At 38.5% G+C, this 19,069-nt stretch overlaps 1 protein-coding gene across 1 annotated transcript in view; it reads left to right on the top strand.

Moving 5' to 3' along the window:
• KIDINS220 (kinase D interacting substrate 220) overlaps nucleotides 1–17,730 on the top strand; it is a 91,221-nt gene extending 73,491 nt beyond the window's left edge. Inside the window, exons 27-30 of the mRNA XM_068980382.1 lie at nucleotides 6,462–6,590; nucleotides 10,981–11,079; nucleotides 12,563–12,796; nucleotides 15,131–17,730. Coding sequence (XP_068836483.1) covers nucleotides 6,462–6,590; nucleotides 10,981–11,079; nucleotides 12,563–12,796; nucleotides 15,131–16,393 — 1,725 coding nt within the window. The 3' untranslated portion in view covers nucleotides 16,394–17,730. The remainder of the gene's footprint in view (nucleotides 1–6,461; nucleotides 6,591–10,980; nucleotides 11,080–12,562; nucleotides 12,797–15,130) is intronic.
• The last annotated feature ends 1,339 nt before the right edge of the window (nucleotides 17,731–19,069 follow it).

Genomic DNA, 19,069 nt, shown 5'->3' with positions numbered 1-19,069 from the left:
TTATTTACAGTGTGGCTACTCATTTTTCAAAGGAGGGAGTGTTTCCTTGAAGACGATGTTTTCAAAGGAAAGAGTAATGGAGGATTTCTTTATCCTTGTATCCTTCCTTGTATTACTTACCATCAAGTCCTTCACGTGCCTGTGTGATCATTCACTGTTTCACTACTGCAGTGGGATGGGTAGTGAACAAAACTGATGGAAACCCTGGCTTCCTGGAGCTGATGGGTTGGAGGGCTGCCACGAGGGGGGATGATCAGTGCTACCAAGTCACTCTTTCTCGACCTTCTCTGCTGCAGGGTTTTTTCAGTACCTTTAGATCAGCTGCTTCACTGAAAGGCATAAAACTGATTAGCACAACGTTGGATGGTAAAGAACTTTAGAGGCACTATTAAGAGCAGTATCCTGCCTTCTGGTGTGCCATTACTTTTACTTTTAGAGATGGATGAAAATTACTGAATTAATAAAAGTCCTAGAAATGAAGGCTTGGTTTTCATTAAATTGAATCCAGTTGGTGGAATAACCAAGTGAAAAAATGATGGGACTCCACTGTAGATCATTTTATTTCCACCACTGGTTTAGAACTAGTAACCTGTTTTCAAACAAATGGATGTCCAAATCATGCCTGTCTGTCATGGATGTCTGTCATCGTTCAGGAGCAAACTTGGACAAGAAAGCTAAAGATGCCATGGGTAAGGCAGGGCACGTTTCATGTTTCCCTGGGCTGTAGTCATAGGGTGGGTGCTCCCTGCCAGCCCCCAGGACCTTCTCTGGAGATTCACTCACACTGTCTAAAGCAATTTAGTAGTGCATTTTAATTAACTGCTTTAGTTTGGAAAATTATTAACATTTTTTTCTTTCATAAATAGTGAAAAACTGTATTCACTTCCAGCTTCAAAGTCTTTGTGCCAGACTTCAGCTCAAGAAAACATTTTTCCTAATCACTAAACTACAACTAAATTGGTTGAGACACTATTGAAGAAATAAGATATTGTAATATCGATACCATTGAAATCCTAGAGCACAGTTAAAAGTTAAAAAAAATAACAATCATATTTTGAACTTGAGTTTTTTAAAAAGATTGCCCTTTGCATGTAGTATCAAACCTCATCTGTCAGCTTTAACCTACGTATTATTTCTCATGTAGTTTGAAGAGAAAGTTACATTTTCTAACTTGATAACAATAGTCTTCTTTTGTGTTTTGGTATCTTGTAGAAAACTGTAATCTCATCAGTGCTCCTTTTTGATAGTTTTTCAAGTTTTCACAGATAATTCGTAGTAACTTTCTAAAAGTACCTATAGTAAGTTTAATATGTAAACTAGAAAGCAGAGTTCCCATGAAGTGCTCCAGATAGTGAACATGTTAAAAGAACATTGTAAATTGACTCAACATTGTTGGTTATTTCTAGATTATTTGAACTATTTTGAGAATATTTACCACCAGCCTAATCTGTGCAGAACAATAATTGATAGCTGTGTGTCAGCTTTGAATTAGGGATTTAAAGAGCTACATCGGGAATTTCCTACTGGCCCACTGTTCAGGATTCTGGACTTTCACTGACAGGGACCAGGTTCAATCCCTGGTTGGGGAACTAAGATCCCACAAGCCGTGCCGTGTGGCCAAAACAAAAAAATAAAAAAAGAAAACTGCATCAGTAAAATAGTTACCTTACTGATAGTGTGCCAGTATTTTTTCACTGTTGCATTTATGATTTCTTGAGCTGCTAGGCTCTTATGGCCTTTCTTTTAAAATGATACTTCAGTGCATGCCCAGTGAAACAAAACCTAAATCTGAAAAGTATATTTCTGAACATTAACTATTAGTGTGACTAGAAAATGTTTTATGAAGAGATCATGTGAATTCCAAGTATTTAAACCTTACTATTAAAGGTTGCAATTAATTGGTCTGAAATTAATTGTTGCAGTTTTTTAATCAGAATGTTAAAAAATAATTTTTAAAATAATTGTATATAGTAGGAATATTGACTTTTTATAGCAAATTTGATTTATCTGGTTTTCTTGTTAAATGTATGGCCCATGGCTTATTCTTCTAACAGCAAGAATATTAAATTTGAGAGTACAATTTTAAAATTACCAAGCACATGTTAATGAAATTAAATTGTGTGTGTGTGTGTGTTGTGTGTGCACGGGTGTTCCTTTGTGTTGCTGCAGAGATGGTGTGTTCAGAGTTGTGGGAAAACAGTGTCAGAAGTGCTGCCTATGTTTATCACAAAACTGTGTTTGATGTTTTCCTTTAAGCTCGTGTCCTTCATTCTGTTTTATTCCTTCCTTAAAGCCGTGTGACTCTGGGTTTAACAAACAGAGACAGGTACAGAAACTTTCAGTGAAATCTTCCTCATTTTTCTTATTTTAGTCTGTTAGAAGCAATCATTGGCAACTTCCTGCTGGGCTGTTTATAAACCTGTGCTCATTTCAGTGCCTTGGGTTTATTTTTAATAGCTGCTTTCAGCCTCTGCATGGCTCTCATTTCTGGCTAATCAATTCTAAGCTTGTTTGATAATTTACTGAAGATGATGATGTTACAGAGTATAGTTTTAATCTACTTACAATATAAAATAATATAATTACATCAAAGTAATTTAAATCTGTTTTGTTTTACTTTGACCTGGAGGAATTCTGATTTGTCTATATTTTGAAGTTTGTAAATATTTAACAGTCTTAAGCAAACTAACATCTTCTGCATTCAGTTTTCTGTGTTAGAAAAACAGTTTTTTAGTAGATTGTGATATATACTGAAATGATCTTTCCTTGACTTATAACAGGTAAATTTCAAGTAAGAATATGCACGATAAACTCTTTAAGTATTACCATTCTGTGTATTAAGTAATGTTTTCTATTAAGAATTTAACATATTGAATTATTGAATATACCTTTTCCTTGTCAACTATGGTACTTTTTCTTCTTTTGTGAGGCTTCCATCCAAAGATTGTTGTTTCGATACTAAGGGTTATTTGGTTTCAAAATAATTTTATTGTATATGATTACTTTAGAAAAACTGGGCGAGTAGTTACCATTTCTCTTTTATTCAAAGAAGCATATTGTATTTTAATATATTGATAATCTACTCCTTATCTTGGTAAGATCCAACTCACAAATAATCAATATTCTGACTATAGCTTTGATGGAATTACAGGGTACCCTGTGTGTCTTTTTCTTAGAAAACTCCTAAAAGTCATTCAAAGATAATATGTATTTTCTACATAATCCCCAGTGAGGGACAAAATATGTTTTCAAGTGATAAAATGTAGAAGTCTTGAAGGATCATGAAAGTAAAACAATGTGGAGTTTCCTGTTTTAGAGGAAAGAGTAGTGTCTTTATTAATGTGTCTGTCTTGCCAAATTCTCTTGAGTCCCTTCTTAAAGGGAATGTTACTCTCTTAACATTTTACATTTCCCCTGCCCCGACACAACAGAGTTAATCAGTTCCATGTCTGTTATACTTGTTCTTTTTAGCACAATTAAAAAGCTTTTTGTGATTAAAAACTTTTTTTACTCTAAAATAATTTTAGACTTCAAAGGTACAAAAATGTATTCCCCTAATATTAACATCTTTCCTAATTGTAGTGTATTTCTCCAGAACAGAATTGAAAATTTGTACAATACTCTTAATACAGGCTTTATTTTAATCTTACCAGTTTTTCCACTAATTTCATTTTTCTGGTCCAAGATCCAGTCCAGTTGTATTTTGTTATTTCTCCTTACAGTTTCCTAATCGGTGACAATTCCTCAGTCTTTCTTTGTCTCTTATGATCATAAAACTTTTGAAGAAAACTGATCAGATATTTTGTAGACTGCCCTTCTGTTTGGGTTTGTTTACCGTTTCTTAATGATTAGAAGGAGATTATACATCTTTGCAAGAGACCCACAGAAACGTGATGCATGTCCTTCCCCGTGTGTCACATTTGAGGGTCTGTGAGGGCCTGCATCTTCCCAGTAGTCATATGGACCTCAGTCACGTGGTTAGGGCAGCATCTGCTAGGTTTCAACACTGTGAGGCTGTGTCTTTCCCTTTGTAATGAATGAATATTTAGGGGGAGATACTTTGAAACTCTGCAGATGATCCTGTTCCTCCCTATACTCTTCTCATGAGTTTCAGTGGTGTCTTGTGTACTGCCACTTTTGTTGTGCTTTCCAGGTGGTAATTTTCTTTTCTGTTCTACATTTATTAATTGGAATTCTATAAGTAAAAACTGTCTCTTCTTCCTCACTTACTTACTCAACTTTTTATTTATATCAGTGTGGATTCATGGCATTTAATTCTGTGAATTATAATCCATATGATCATTATAATCCAGTTATAATCCAGTATGATCAAACTGTGCATGTGTGATTTATCTAATCACGGAAATGTAGACAAGTATAAATGTACCCAGAAAGAAGAAATAGGTTGAGGAATGAAAACATTTGAAAAACAGTATTAAAGATCATTTAAAAGATAAATACTGTTCAGTGATAAGAAAGAGTGAAGTATGAATCCATGCCATAGCATAGATGAACCTTGAGAATATACTAAGTGAAAGAAGTGAGTTACGAAAGGTCACGGATTGTATGGTTCTGTTTAGGTATCCCAAATAGGCAAATCCACAGAGACAGAAAGTAGGTCAGTGGTTGCTAGGGGTTGGGACTGGGTGTTGGGAGGCATGAAGGTTGACTGCTAATAGTGTAGAATTGCTTTTTAGGGCTCTGATAATGTCTTAAAGTTGAGTGTAGTGATGGTGTCACAGAGAAGATACTCAGCATCACTGAATTGTGTACTTTAAATCGGAGAATTGTTTGTGAATTTTATTTCACATAAACCTGTTTAAAAAGAAAGAAAAAACAAATATGGTTATTAAAAATTCATAGAAAGCATTTAAAGTTTCCATAACAGATAGTGGGTAATTAACACTTAAATATTGGCTGTTCTCATCCAGGCAGAAAATAGAACTATGTATAGAAATATGAAAACTAAATCGTGGAAATACTAGTGTTGTGCTCTACTTAGTATTTTTGAAGTAATTGAACTTCAGACCATATAATATATGGCATATTTTAAATTTATATTTAATTAAAAACAAGCTATAAATAGTATATTCCAAATCAGTAATTTACAGATTTTTATGGGACTGTTTTACACTTGTAAACTTGCTGAGGCTCCCTCTTATAAAATGACTGCCTTACTGTCTGTTCAGTATGGTCTCATTTGCTAGCTATATTTATATGTAACTAGGTATATTTTGTTTATATACTATGTGTGTATATTTATCTATCAATTCATAATAGAGTATTATGTTATGCTTTCATGTTACAAATAATGTTTAACAAATAGCTCCCAGGCAGTTTTGGCTGTCATCGTCTACTTCTTTCTTGATGATGACAAAAGAGGCAGTAGAAAATTTAAATTGACACATCCTTGGGGATAGGATAAATGATATTTATCATTTTAAGACTAAATTGACTGGTAAACAAGACAGATCATTTGTAACATTACCCTCTATACTTGTTGGCTTGTCTTCTCTTTATTTTGGTTATAGTTTCTATAAACTCTTTAAAAATAGACAGTGGCAACAAAGAAAATAGTAGGAAGTTGTAAGACCTGTTAAGCTAGGGTTCCAAGCTGAATCTACCACTAACTAGCTGTTTATTCTGTGAGTTTGAAGCCAAAACTTACCTCTTTGGACCCCAGTGACCACATCTGTAATTGAGGAGATTCGTATGTAATTAGCCACAGGCAAATACTTCTTTAGTATGTCTCTGTATTCAGAAAATATTTTTCTTTTCAGTAAACACTAGGTTTATTATTTTGATTTTGATTTTAAATGAGACTGAATTTTGATGGATTATATTTACTTCCACATGTGTTAAGAAGTAACACTGTTGTTTTTATATTTACACGATTATTGTATAGGTTCTTATCCAAGATCTCTTGGATATAAAATATGATCAAGATCTGAAAACTTCAGCTGTTGTAGACTATTAAGGTATTCTGTGAAGGCATTTAAAGCTGCTGAGTGTCAGCACTTTTAAAATTATCTCATAGGTTTACCTTTTGTATTTTTTGTATGTTATAGGCATCAGTAATCCCCCCTATTCCTTTTATTTTTTTTAAGGCCCTGTCTTTCTGTTATTAAGGGCTACACCTTTCTCTCTTGAGGTTTGAGGTTAGGCTTTCTTGAAGTTGGCCTTGGGTTGGCTGATGGAACTTATGTCTTCTTAGAAAAGTGGTTTTGATCAGGCTATATCTGCTATAATAAAAGATACTCTTTAAGGTAAACAGTAGCTAAATCTGTTCTCTGATGGCATGTCCCATGCTGCACACATTCACTGTTTTTACTTAAGTTTGAAAATGTATCTTTAATTGAAGTACTTTATAGTGTAATTTCATAAGTGTTTCTGTGTCACATGACTGCATATATCTGACATTAAATGCTGTTTATACATGTGTTTTCCCATGACTTACCTAGGGATCAGGCCCAGCCTCGGGTACAATACCACTGAATTCAATGAACGTGGATGCAGTTTGTGAGAAACTGAAACAAATCGAAGGGCTGGACCAGAGCATGCTGCCTCAGTACTGTGCAACCATCAAAAAGGTGACCTGCACTTTTACCTGCTCACTCGAGGGCACGGGAGGCGGGCTCTGTGGACAGCGAGCATTAGGCTATCAAAGATGAGTTCTCTGCTGAGATGGGAAAGCTCAGGTGGAAATAGGTTTCTTACTATTTGTATCCTAAAATTGCCCTTTTGTGCCTTAGTTTAGAGATGGATAAAAGAAAGTGCTGTGTTACAATGCTACTTCACAGTGATCTCATGTAAGTCAAAAGTGCTTTGGTGAGAAATATTGATTGAAAGCTCTAAAGGATTTCAGATTAAGGTTGACAACTACTTACATTTCCAGTATGCAGCATAGAACACTTGAAAGCCTTTTCTTTTATGTTACACTTTCTTTAGTTGTAATATTTGTGATTTAACAATTATCCAAGTAAACCACGCTTGCTTCATTTCCCTCTAATTCTTAGAGGACTCTGATCATGTCCCGTTTAACTTTTGGGTTTGCAAGGCTGACACATTTGAAGAGGTTCTTTTCTTCCTAGATCTTTTATTGCAATTCCAGTAACTACCAGGAACCTGAGATTGTGAGGATGTCTTTCCATGTACACGGCTAACTGAGTCCCAGTTTTAATAGATATTTCTACTAAGTTATACTTTTTCTATTAGAAATACAGTGAAGTAGAACATTAACAACAGCATCTAGTATTTACATACCTTAAAGAATGGCATCTAAAAAGTTAATTATGGACATATATACTATCTTACTGCCCCAAGAGAATGCACTGGTCATAGCAAACACCCTCTTCTAAATGATGACTCTACACATGGACATCACCAGATGGTCAGTACCGAAATCAGATTGATTATATTCTTTGCAGCCAAAGATGGAGAAGCTCTATACAGTCAGCAAAAACAAGGCCAGGAGCTGACTGTAGCTCAGATCATGAACTTCGTATTATAAAATTCAGGCTTAATTAAATTGAAGAAAGTAGGGAAAACCACTAGACCATTCAGGTATGACCTACATCAGATTCCTTACGATTATACAGTGGAAGTGATAAATAGCTTCAAGGGATTAGATCTGATAGAGTGCCCGAAGAAGTATGGATGGAGGTTCTTGACATTGTATAGGAGGCAGTGATCAAGACCATCCTTAAAAACAAATGCAAAAGCCAACATGGTTGTCTGAGGAGGCCTTACAAATAGCTGACAAAAGAAGAGGCTAAAAGCAAAGGATAAAAGGAAAGATATATCCATCTGAAAGCAGCGTTGCAAAGAATAGCAAGGAGAGATAAGAAAGCCTTCCTCAGTGATCAATGCAAAGAAATAGAGGAAAACAATAGAATTGGAAAGACGAGATCTCTTCAAGAAAATCAGAGACACCAAGGGAACGTTTCATACAAATAATGGACACAATAAAGGACAGAAATGGTAAGGACCTAAAAGAAGCAGAAGATACTAAGAAGAGGTGGTGAGAATACACAGAACTATAAAAAAAAGATCTTCATGACCCAGATAACCACGATGGTGTGATCACTCACCTAGAGCCAGACATCCTGGAATGCGAAGTCAAGTGGGCCTTAGGAAGCACCACTATGAACAAAGCTAGTGGAGGTGATGGAATTCCAGCTGAGCTATTTCAAATCCATCATCCAAGATGATGCTGTGAAAGTGCTGCTCTCAATATGCCAGCAAATCTGTAAAACTCGGCAGTAGCCACAGGACTGGAAAATGTCAGTTTTCATTCCAGTCCCAAAGAAAGGCAATGCCAAAGAATGCTCAAACTACCACACAATTGCCATCATCTCACAACGCTAGCAAAGTAATGCTCAGAATTTTCCAAGTCAAGTTACGTGAACCATGAACTTCCAGATATTCTAGCTGGATTTAGAAAAGGCAGAGGAACCAGAAATCAAGTTGCCAGCATCTGCTGGATCATCAAAAAAAGCAAGAGAGTTCCAGAAAAACATCTACTTTATTGACTACGCCAAAGCCTGTGACTGTGTGGATCTGAACAAACTGTGGAAAATTCTTCAAGAGATGGGAATGCCAGACCATCTTACCTGTCTCCTGCAAAACCTGTATACAGGTCAAGAAGCAACAGTTAGAACCGGACATGGAACAAAAAACTGGTTCCAAATTGGGAAAGGAGTGCATCAAGGCTGTATATTGTCACCCTGCTTATTTACCTTACATGCAGAGTACATCATATGAAATGCCAGGCTGGATGAAGCACAAGCTGGAATCAAGATTGCTGGGAGAAATATCAGTAACCTTAGATACACAGATGACACCACCCTTGTGGCAGAAAGCAAAGAGGAACTAAAGAGCCTTTTGATGAAAGTGAAAGAGGTGAGTAAAAAGGCTGGCTTAAAACTCAACATTTAAAAACGAAGATTATGGCATCTGGTCCCATCTCTTGATGGCAAATAGATGGGGCAATAATGGAAATAGCAAGAGACTTTCTTTCGTTGGGCTCCAAAATCACTGCAGACGGTGACTGCAGCCATGACATTAAAAGACACTTGCTCCTTGGAAGGAAAGCTATGACCAACCTAGACCGCATATTAAGAGCAGAGACATTACTTGGCCAACAAAGGTCCATTTAGTCAAAGCTATGGTTTTTCCAGTAGTCATGTATGATGTGAGAGTCATGTGTGGATGTGAGAAAAAGAAAGCTGAGTGCCAAAGAACTGATGCTTTTGAACTGTGATGTTGGAGAAGACTCTTGAGAGTCCCTTGGACAGCAAGGAGATGGAACCAGTCAGTCCTAAAGGAAATCAGTCCTGAATATTCATTGAAAAGACTGATGCTGACTGAAGCTCCAATACTTTGGCCACCTGATGCAAAGAACTGACTCATTGGAAAAGACTCTGATGCTGGGAAAGATTGAAGGCAGGAGGAGAAGGGGATGACAGAGGATGAAATGGTTAGATAGCATCACCGACTTGATGGACATGAGTTTGAGCAAGCTCCGGGAGTTGGTGATGGACAGGGAAGCCTGGAGTGCTGCAATCCATGAGGTCCCAAAGAGTCGGAGACAACTGAGCAATTGAACTGACTGATACTATCTTAGTAACCATAACTGACATTTGGTCAGAAATGCTCAGATAGCACCGGTTTTCTCACAGATGTAGTTAATTCCCGTTTGCAAAAGTGTCCAGTACTGCCTTTCCAAGCTACTGACCTCACTCTGTCCTCTAGGCAGCTTGATTAGAGTCAGGAGAGAGTGAGACCTCCACATGAATCCTTTGTGGGGATTTTATTTCCCTCAGGACAGTGGTTTTCTCCCTGCTCAACTCTTTGCTAACAGGCCCTTGCTGTTTAAAGCCCATCATGGCCATTGATTTCTTAAGAACTGCTAACCTCCTTGAATTTCCATAGAGGACCCCTGCTATAGGCTTGCTCCGTACAGTCTTTTCTTCAGAATTAATTTGGAAACTGGGCATTCTGTCGATTTTAAACACAGGTATCTAGTACTTTACCACAGTTAATAAAGTCAGGTTTTGTATTTTTGTAAAATAAGTAAACTGCCTGTTTATTAAGAAAATTCTATCATTCCTCATCAGAGACCCAGTGGTGATAAGATTGTTTTTTTGTGCATTTAATAGACTGGGAACCTTGTGGTAGACATTTGTGGTGGTTGAGGTTATCTGGTGTAGTTGATGAACATGTTTGTCAGTGCTTACTTTATTTAGAAGTAAATGAAGGCTTAACAGGGCTTCCCTGGTAACTCAGCTGGTAGGTCAGCTGGTAAAGATTCCACCCGCAATGCAGGAGACCTCAGTTCGATTGCTGGGTTGGGAAGATTCACTGGAGAAAGGGATAGGTTACCCAGTCCAGTATTCTTGGGCTTCCCTCGTGGCTCAGCTGGTAAAGAATCCGCCTACAATGCGGGAGACCTGGGTTCAGTCCCTGGGTTGGGAAGATCCTCTAGAGAAGAGAAAGGCTACCCACTCCAGTATTCTGGCCTGGAGAATTCCATGGACTGTATAGTCATGGGGTCACAGAGTTGGACATGACTGAGCGACTTTCACTTTCACTTCATTTAGAACTTTGTCAGTGAGCGACCAGCATGCTGATGGACATCTGTGTCCCCTCCCAGCAGCTTGCCTTTGTGCTCAGATTTTATAGGATTAGAAGGGAAAAGTTAACAGTTTTATTATTGCTCATGGCAGGGTAGGTAGTTTCGGAAATGATTGGGTTTAACTCTAAGGTTGATCCTTGTGATTTATTTTACTTGAGCGCCCAAAACGCTTGGGAAAGCATGGAGTGACTTACGTTGTTCAGACTCTGCTTTTTTACTAATTATGTGGGATGATAACCTTCTTTAGGTCAGTGTATTCTAATCTCTAATATAAATGTGCTTTTTAATCACTGGAAATTCATAATTTCTCACATTTTGTTTATCTTGTGTTTGTTTTTATTCAGGCAAACATAAATGGCCGTGTGTTGGCTCAGTGTAACATTGATGAACTGAAGAAGGAAATGAATATGAATTTTGGAGACTGGCATCTTTTTAGAAGCACAGTAAGATATTTTTAATACTTGTAGATTTACAGCATTTTATAAAAGAAGTGCCAGTAAGTACTGATCTAAACTGATATTTTCCTATATTTTTAAAAAACATGTAAGAATGACATTTTACACTTGTGTGTAGGGCTCCTGTATGTCCTGTTATGTAGAGTATATACAGCAGCTCTTAGCAATATTTGCTTTTGGGCATTTCGCTTGGAAATATGGGAGAGAGACCACCTGCCAATTCTCCATGCTTTCATTGACCGAGACACTCTCCTTGACCTCATTCAGTCAGGCTTCTCTAATCCTATAGGCCTTGACCTTGGTATCTGTTCTTGTTGGGCCTGTGTTGCTGAGTTGTAGCAAGAATTCTGTTAAAGTCAGTTTAGAAAGAACCTCACCCTTAATGCCTGATCACCTTCGATATCCAATCAAATTCCTCATCGTCCCCCCAACCCCCAGTGATGTGCTAGACCCCTGGCCTGCCTCCAGCACAAATCCCGTCAAGATGGTTCAGCCAGAAAACACCCCTCCCCACCCCGGTACTCCTGAGGCTTCCTCTTTGCATCTTCCCACCCACCGACCCCCTCACTCCTGGGCTGTAAATGCCCACGTGTCCATGCTACTTTTGGAATTGAGCCCAGTTCTGTCCTGAGCTCTCCTTGCCCCACTGCAGTAGCTTCTACTGCTTTAGCTGCCGTCCAGCTCTGCTGCTCAGTGACACGCTCCAGTTGTGCTTCATCTTAATGTTACGTTACACTAGTAATACAATGGCCAAATTAGAGTGTACAGTACGTACGATGATTGTCGTCATTCCAGTCATCCTTTAGTATCTGGGGAGTGGTTCTGGGACCCCCGTGATTCCACAGTCTTTGTATGCACAAGTCTTTTCTATAAAATGGCATGGTATTTGTACACTACACACACCTTCTTGTATACTTTAAATTACCTACAGATTACTTACAATACCTCATGCAGTGTAAATGCTGTGCAAATAGTTGCCAGTGCATGGCAAATTCAAGTGTTGATTTTTGGAACTTTGAAATCTTTTTTTCCAAATATTTTCAATCTGTGATTGGTTGATTCTGCAAATGCAAAACCACTGGATTCCGAAGGCCAGCTGTACTACTTTTAGTACAGATGACCCTTGAACAATTTGGAGGTTAATCCACTGACAACTTGGAGTCAGCCCTTCATATCCAGGGCTTCTCCACATCTGTAGATTCAGGCAGCCCTGGACCACGTAGTAAAAACTGCCATCTCCACTTATTGAAAAACATCTGCGAGTAAGCGGACCTGCACAGTTCACACCTGTGTCATTCAAGGGTCAGTTGCATTGTTAATATGAAAGATAAGCAGATATAGGAGAAATTTATTTGAAATTCACTTACAGGAAGTTTGCTTTCTCCTTTGTGTTTAATATTTAAAATAATTTCTAAAGCTTCTAAAATGTGATTTGTCCGTGTGGATATTGATGACTTTGTTTACTGTTAAGATATTAGAAATGAGAAATGCAGAAAACCAAGTGGTCCCTGAAGACCCACGTTTACTGAGTGAAAACAGCAGCTCTGTTCCTCACGGTGAACCTGCTCGTCGCTCCGCACACAGCGAGCTGCCCCACACCGAGCTCTCCAGTCAGGCTCCCTACACTCTGAACTTCAGCTTTGAAGAGCTGAACACGCTCGGCCTGGACGAAGGGGCTCCTCGCCACAGCAACCTGAGTTGGCAGGTATTTACTGGACTGCCGCTATTTACATGAGCCGAAGAGGAAGGACGGGGTTGAATTAGCCGGGATTCTGTTGGTACATTCAGAGAGTCATTTAGAAACTCTTCAGTGAGTCCCCAAGTGAACAGGGTGGAGGGAGGCGGTCCTGTTCTCCAGGAGCTGTGTTCTTCTGGAGAGGACAGTCAGTAAAACAGAGACAATAACATTATTTCTGAAGTTGATAAGAATTGTGAGAACAGTAAAATAGAGTAATGGCATTGAAGGTAAATAGGAACTGGGCTCTCTAGGTAGTTAGCTGAATTCATCCTTCACTTTATTTTCTTGTTCAATTCAGTAAGCATTGGCTTAAGATACATCTTCACGGATATTCATTTCCTTTTTATTATCTGATGTTAGTCATGGAGGGGCTCTTTCTTTGGATGTTCTTAGAAGACGGAGGACAGGCAAGGATCAGGATTAAAAACAAGTGAGAGAACATGAGAAAGAGAAAGGAAAAACAAACTAGGAAAAGATCAGAGCAGGGCACACAACAGAAGACGAGCAAAGGAGGGAAAACAGGAAGTAGTTACAAAGAACTCTGGAAAGGGAACTGTATTTAGAAAAAGCAATGCCTGTTAGGCCTGCCGTTTGTAAGGATGCTGTGTTTGGTTTGGTAGTAAAAATATTTTGTTGTTGTTACTTTTTTCTACCTACTATAAATCTTATTTCTTTAAGTTGGAAAAGCATTTTATTATTGTGCATTAACTAAGATAAAAATTTCTATATTTTTCAGTAAATTAAGTCCACACTTGACCCTTTTATCTCTCTGAACAGCAGTGACCCCTTTATTTTCTCTCGAATTCCTTTGAACATTTCCTGAGAAATCCTCATCCTCCATACTTGGTGTTCCCACCATGCCCTGGCAGCTCTCCCAGCCTCCCTCCAGTACCACTACTCTCAAACTTATTTCAAATCTTAGAACCTGTTTACACTCTTAAAAATTACTGAAGGACCCGTAAAGAGCTTTTGTTTTTATAAGTTTTATCTTTCAGTATTTGCCATATTAGAAATAAAAACTGAGAAACTTAAAAATAAACCAGTTATCTTTTAAACCAATGTAAACCAACATAGATGACACTTTTATGAAAAATTACTATTTTTGAGAACAAAACATATTTACTGAAAATGATAATTGTGTTACCAATCTTTCATGCTTGGCTTAATAGTAGTCAGCTAGATTCCCTTAGCTGCTTCGGCATTCAGTCTCTTGGGAGGTCACACATGAGGGAACCTCTGGGGACTCCACTGTGCATTATTGTGAGAATGCAAGTGGAAAGGCAAAGGTCATCTTCATATGCTTAGGAAAACAGTTTGGCCCTCATGGATCCCTGGGAGGGGTACAAAGACTGCACTTGCTGTGAGGGAGTGGCATCGTCCTCTCAGTGTTCACTGGGTCTAAGGGAAACTTCTTGCGAGCTGGGTTATTTCCTTCCTGTACAAGGAAGACTCTACCTTGTTTCTGCTTTGTTTCAACCTTGGCTGTTTCCTTTCTCAAACTTCCTTGATTCTTTTCTCTCCATTTCCTTCCTTTTTTTCCCCTAATCTTTATTTCTTAATCGTTGTGTATTACCTTCTCTGGGATCTAAAGCAATTCTCATCTGAAAACTTCACATTGGAGATCAAACGTCTAAAAATATTTTATTTCTCTGTTTACTTGGACCTCACTGTTGACCTCGTGGCTTCCATTTCTATTCATTTGGACCCAATATTCATCTTCTCCATTGCACTCTATACTTTTGCTCTAAAATTTTTTGTTTTTGTTTTTGTTTTTGTTTTGCATTTTGAGTACATTTACTCTCTCTGAATTGAAATTTGACAGAAACTTCATGTTGTGCAAGTTGAGAAAGGTTCTTTTTAACATACGTTGAAGATGTGAGTATTTTGTTCTTGAGATCCTATCTTAACTCTCATTTTCTTTCTCTTCTAAGAGGCACTTTTATATTTTATCAATGAAGGTGACTTTTGCCTTAAATACATTTAAAAGTTTGAAATTATAAAAACATGTCCTAAGGTTGTTAATATAACCTTAAATTATACTTTTAAATCTTAACAGTAAACTAATTTTATTAAAATTTATATAAAGCTTTCTAATAACACTAAAATTACTCATAAGTTCACAGCTTTTGTTAAACTGTGTTATACAGAATTCTTTTAAAAGAATTTGGTATTTTTAATAACTTTAACAATTCTTATTGTCCATATATATATATATTTCCTAAGCTCATGTTTATTTTGCTTTTTTTTTTGGTTTGTTTGAATTCTTAAATTATTGTTTTTGTTTTTTTTTTGTCTTCACAGTCACAAACTCGCAGAACCCCAAGTCTTTCCAGTCTCACTTCCCAGGATTCCAGTATTGAAATTTCAAAGCTTACTGATAAGGTGCAGGCTGAGTATAGAGACGCTTATAGAGAGTACATTGCTCAGATGTCACAGTTAGAAGGGGGCACAGGTTCCACAACCATGAGTGGCAGGTCTTCTCCACACAGCACGTATTACATGGGTCAGAGTTCATCCGGGGGCTCCATTCACTCTAGTCTAGAACCCGAGAAAGGGAAGGATAGTGAACCAAAGCAAGATGATACACGGAAGTCATTTCTGATGAAGAGGGGAGATGTTATAGATTATTCCTCATCAGGAGTTTCCACCAATGATGCCTCACCCCTGGATCCTATTACCGAGGAAGATGAAAAATCCGATCAGTCAGGCAGTAAGCTTCTCCCAGGCAAGAAGTCCTCAGAAAGGTCAGGTCTCTTCCAGACAGACCTGAAGCTGAAGGGAGGTGGACTGCGCTATCAGAAACTCCCGAGTGATGAAGACGAATCTGGGACAGAAGAGTCAGACAACACTCCACTGCTCAAAGATGACAAAGACAAGAAAGCTGAAGGGAAAGCAGAGAGAGCATTGAAGTCTCCAGAGCACAGCGCAGAGCCCATTCGAACCTTCATCAAGGCCAAAGAGTACTTGTCAGATGCCCTCCTTGACAAAAAGGACTCTTCTGACTCAGGAGTGAGGTCCAATGAAAGCTCGCCCAACCACTCCCTTCACAACGAGGCTGCAGATGACTCCCAGCTTGAAAAGGCCAACCTCATAGAGCTTGAAGATGACCCCCACAGTGGAAGACGGGGAGTGCCGCACAGCCTGAGTGGGCTTCCAGACCCCCTCGTAGCCAGGATGTCCATTTGCTCCGAAGACAAGAAGAGCCCTTCCGAATGCAGCTTGATAGCCAGTAGCCCCGAGGAAAACTGGCCAGCGTGCCACAAAGCCTACAACCTGAATCGCACCCCCAGCACTGTGACCCTGAACAACAACAGTGCCCCGGCTAACAGAGCCAACCAGAATTCCGATGAGACGGAGGGGCTGAGGGAGACGCCTCAAGTCCTCCTGAGGTCAGGCTCTAGTTCCCACTCCACTGCTCTGCAGAATGAGAACCTGAAGAGCATTGCACACAAGCGAGGCCAGCGTTCCAGCTACACGAGGCTCTCAAAGGACTCCTCAGAGCTCCACGCAGTAGCCTCCTCCGATAGCACAGGCTTTGGAGAAGAAAGGGAGAGCATTCTTTAAGAACAAGCACAAGTAGAATAGCATTACTGTGCCCCTGTGACAGGACTGACCTGAGTTTTTAGTGACTCCATCTGTGCACGTTATCTTTGTCCATTTCACTCACAAAACCTTCACGGATGAGAAGATCTTGGGTAAAAGAGACACATACTATACAGCAGAGGGAAGTGTCAGAAAGCCTGGCTCATCCATCAGCCCCATTGTCTTTATACTTAGAAACGTAAAATCCCACTATTGTTATGACACCTTTCATTGGCATACAGCTGCAAGACAAGATCTGAGTATACAGATAGGTCAGAAAGTTTATTAAATATAAGCTGAATTTGCCAACAAAAGTAACAAGCTAGAGACTCCTTTTGAGGAACATTCAATCACTAAATATTTGAGGGAAGACATGATGCTGAGTGAACCAGAAGCACATTTTGCTCTTAAGGGGTGAAAAGTCATGGAATAGCCTCTAGAGACTAAAGGTTAATGCTCTATAAGTTGAGAACTGTGTGCTATATAACAGATTGCTTATCAAAGAGTTTTAAAATTGTAAGTAGAAAATATAAAGAGGGTTTTAAAAGTTGATAAAAGAGTGAGTCAACAGTGTCCAGAGTAGAGCCCCAGAAACTGGGCCCTTGTGAGTGGCTAGTAGGTTGGCCCATGGGGCGAGGGGCATTACCTCCCTATGACCTAGACACTCTTCTTTCTAAATCAAGAGACCTGTCCCTATATCAGCATGTGAATGCTGGGAGAGGATCATATGAAACACTTATAGAAAAAAAGTTTAAAGACATGTAACAAAGCAAGGGTAAAAAGATGAATCTAGTGTGACTGGTCATTTACTGATAGAGTTAAGAGAACGGTCCCATTGAGGTGTGGTGTGGACTGGAGATGCCCCCTGCCACCATGTGTTGACATCTTTTTGGCCTTTTTAACATAACGTATCCATGTAGCACAATAATCTTCAGTCACAAATAGGATTGTAGATGTTGAGATCCTAGATGAGCAGTTACCTAAACGTGGTGTTACATTTTTGACGTTTTCCACTTAACCGGGTTTTTCTTGACATGCTGAATAGTTTGTTTATTTGACCAGTCATTGCATTAAAAAGTTGCCTCTTGTGGGTTTCGTTGCCTTGCTGTTTGAGTGTAATCTAACATTTCCATGAAGCATTTATTTTGCATGACCTTAACAAATGTTTTAATCAATTAAAAAAGAAGGCAGAATGTTGTTGACGTTATATGTTGAAATGTTAACATTTTAGTATTTATAGTGCTTATTAGTTTGCAGTATTGTGTAATCAGCAGTTATTTCAGGGGCAATATTTTGTTCCTTTTCAGGTGAGTAGATGCAGCTTAATATCATTGTAGTGTATTCTTTATTCTGTTTGTGAAGTTAATACCAGAGTATTAAGTGTACAAATAGATTTAGAACACAATAAAAAAATTGCATGCTATTCTGAGTCATGAATTTTTATTCACTGCAGTGATGATTCACATTTTGATTAAAAATAAAGTAATTTGTGTGTTTGTTTTGTCAGAGGTCTAAAGTTCGTTGAAGACGTTCAGGTTCACGTAGCAGTCACGCAGCTGGCAGGAGTGTCCTGAGTGACCCTCCCTGGTCTCTTGGAGTGCATGGCTATTAGGTCCAGCGTCTGAATGGTGCTTTTGTGAAGCATAGCGCCCAAGCGCTGCTCTGTACCGTGCGTTTCTGTAACCACAAGAAGTGGGTTTTCCAGATCCTGGGAGGATGTCGGTTTAATTTGTTGCATGAGCATCCTGGAAAAGTTTGCTTTTTCACAGTGCTTTAGAAATTGACAAACCAGATGGGTTATTGAGTCGCACCATGATCCTTTCGAGTCTGTGTGTCTCTGTGTGTGTGTGTATCTGTATCTATTTATAACCTGTAGCGCAGCCTGACTCTCACATATGCAAAACTTTGCTGTAAACTGGGTGAAAAATGACAGAAAAGAATTGGTGCTCTAAATTTGCCAGTCCCTTAAGAGTCTGCCTCAGTTAGCGTCTTGCCGTGTTTTGTTAACTGTTTCACCTTTACTTTAAGCCACAGATAGTTCTGTCCACATAGCTAATGTTAAGGCAGATTCACTGACCACAGACGTGTGGGGTGGTGCCTGTGAAAATGGCCTTTCTGTAGAAGAGACTGGAAAAGAACCGATGCTCTCTCAGTTGATACAGTTTTCATGATGCTGAGTGTTTAAGGATCAGCTCTCAAATTTGGGGAAACTTAAAATTCCTAACAACCATTTTCAATATTAACATGAAAACTTGTTTTTGTCTTATATTTTATTTATGTGAGTTTTACATAGCAGTCAGAATAAGTTTAATTGCCTAGCCAAATAATTATAGAAACTTATTTGCTAAAATTCTTAAATTGAGAACTCTTTAGATCACCTGCATGCTATAGTTCTGAGTGAAATATATTTGTAATCATGACTTTTTTTCCTTATAAATACTAAGTATTAGAAAGTATTTGTGAATGAAATTAAATCCCTTATCCTTCTGGCTAAAATACTAAATTTAAAAGGTTTTAAGATTACATAAGTTTTGGCTATACCAGGAATTCTCAGCCTGTTTAGAAGTATCCTAGGTTAAAAATCCCTGAATTCCTGGTTAACTCTTGAGTAAAATCAATTCAGCTACCAGGAAAAGAGAACCAGAGGGCACTGTCCCC

Source organism: Capricornis sumatraensis, chromosome 1, assembly GCF_032405125.1.
Source record: "Capricornis sumatraensis isolate serow.1 chromosome 1, serow.2, whole genome shotgun sequence".
Lineage (NCBI taxonomy): Eukaryota > Metazoa > Chordata > Mammalia > Artiodactyla > Bovidae > Capricornis > Capricornis sumatraensis.
This window is presented reverse-complemented; position numbering and strand designations above follow the sequence as displayed.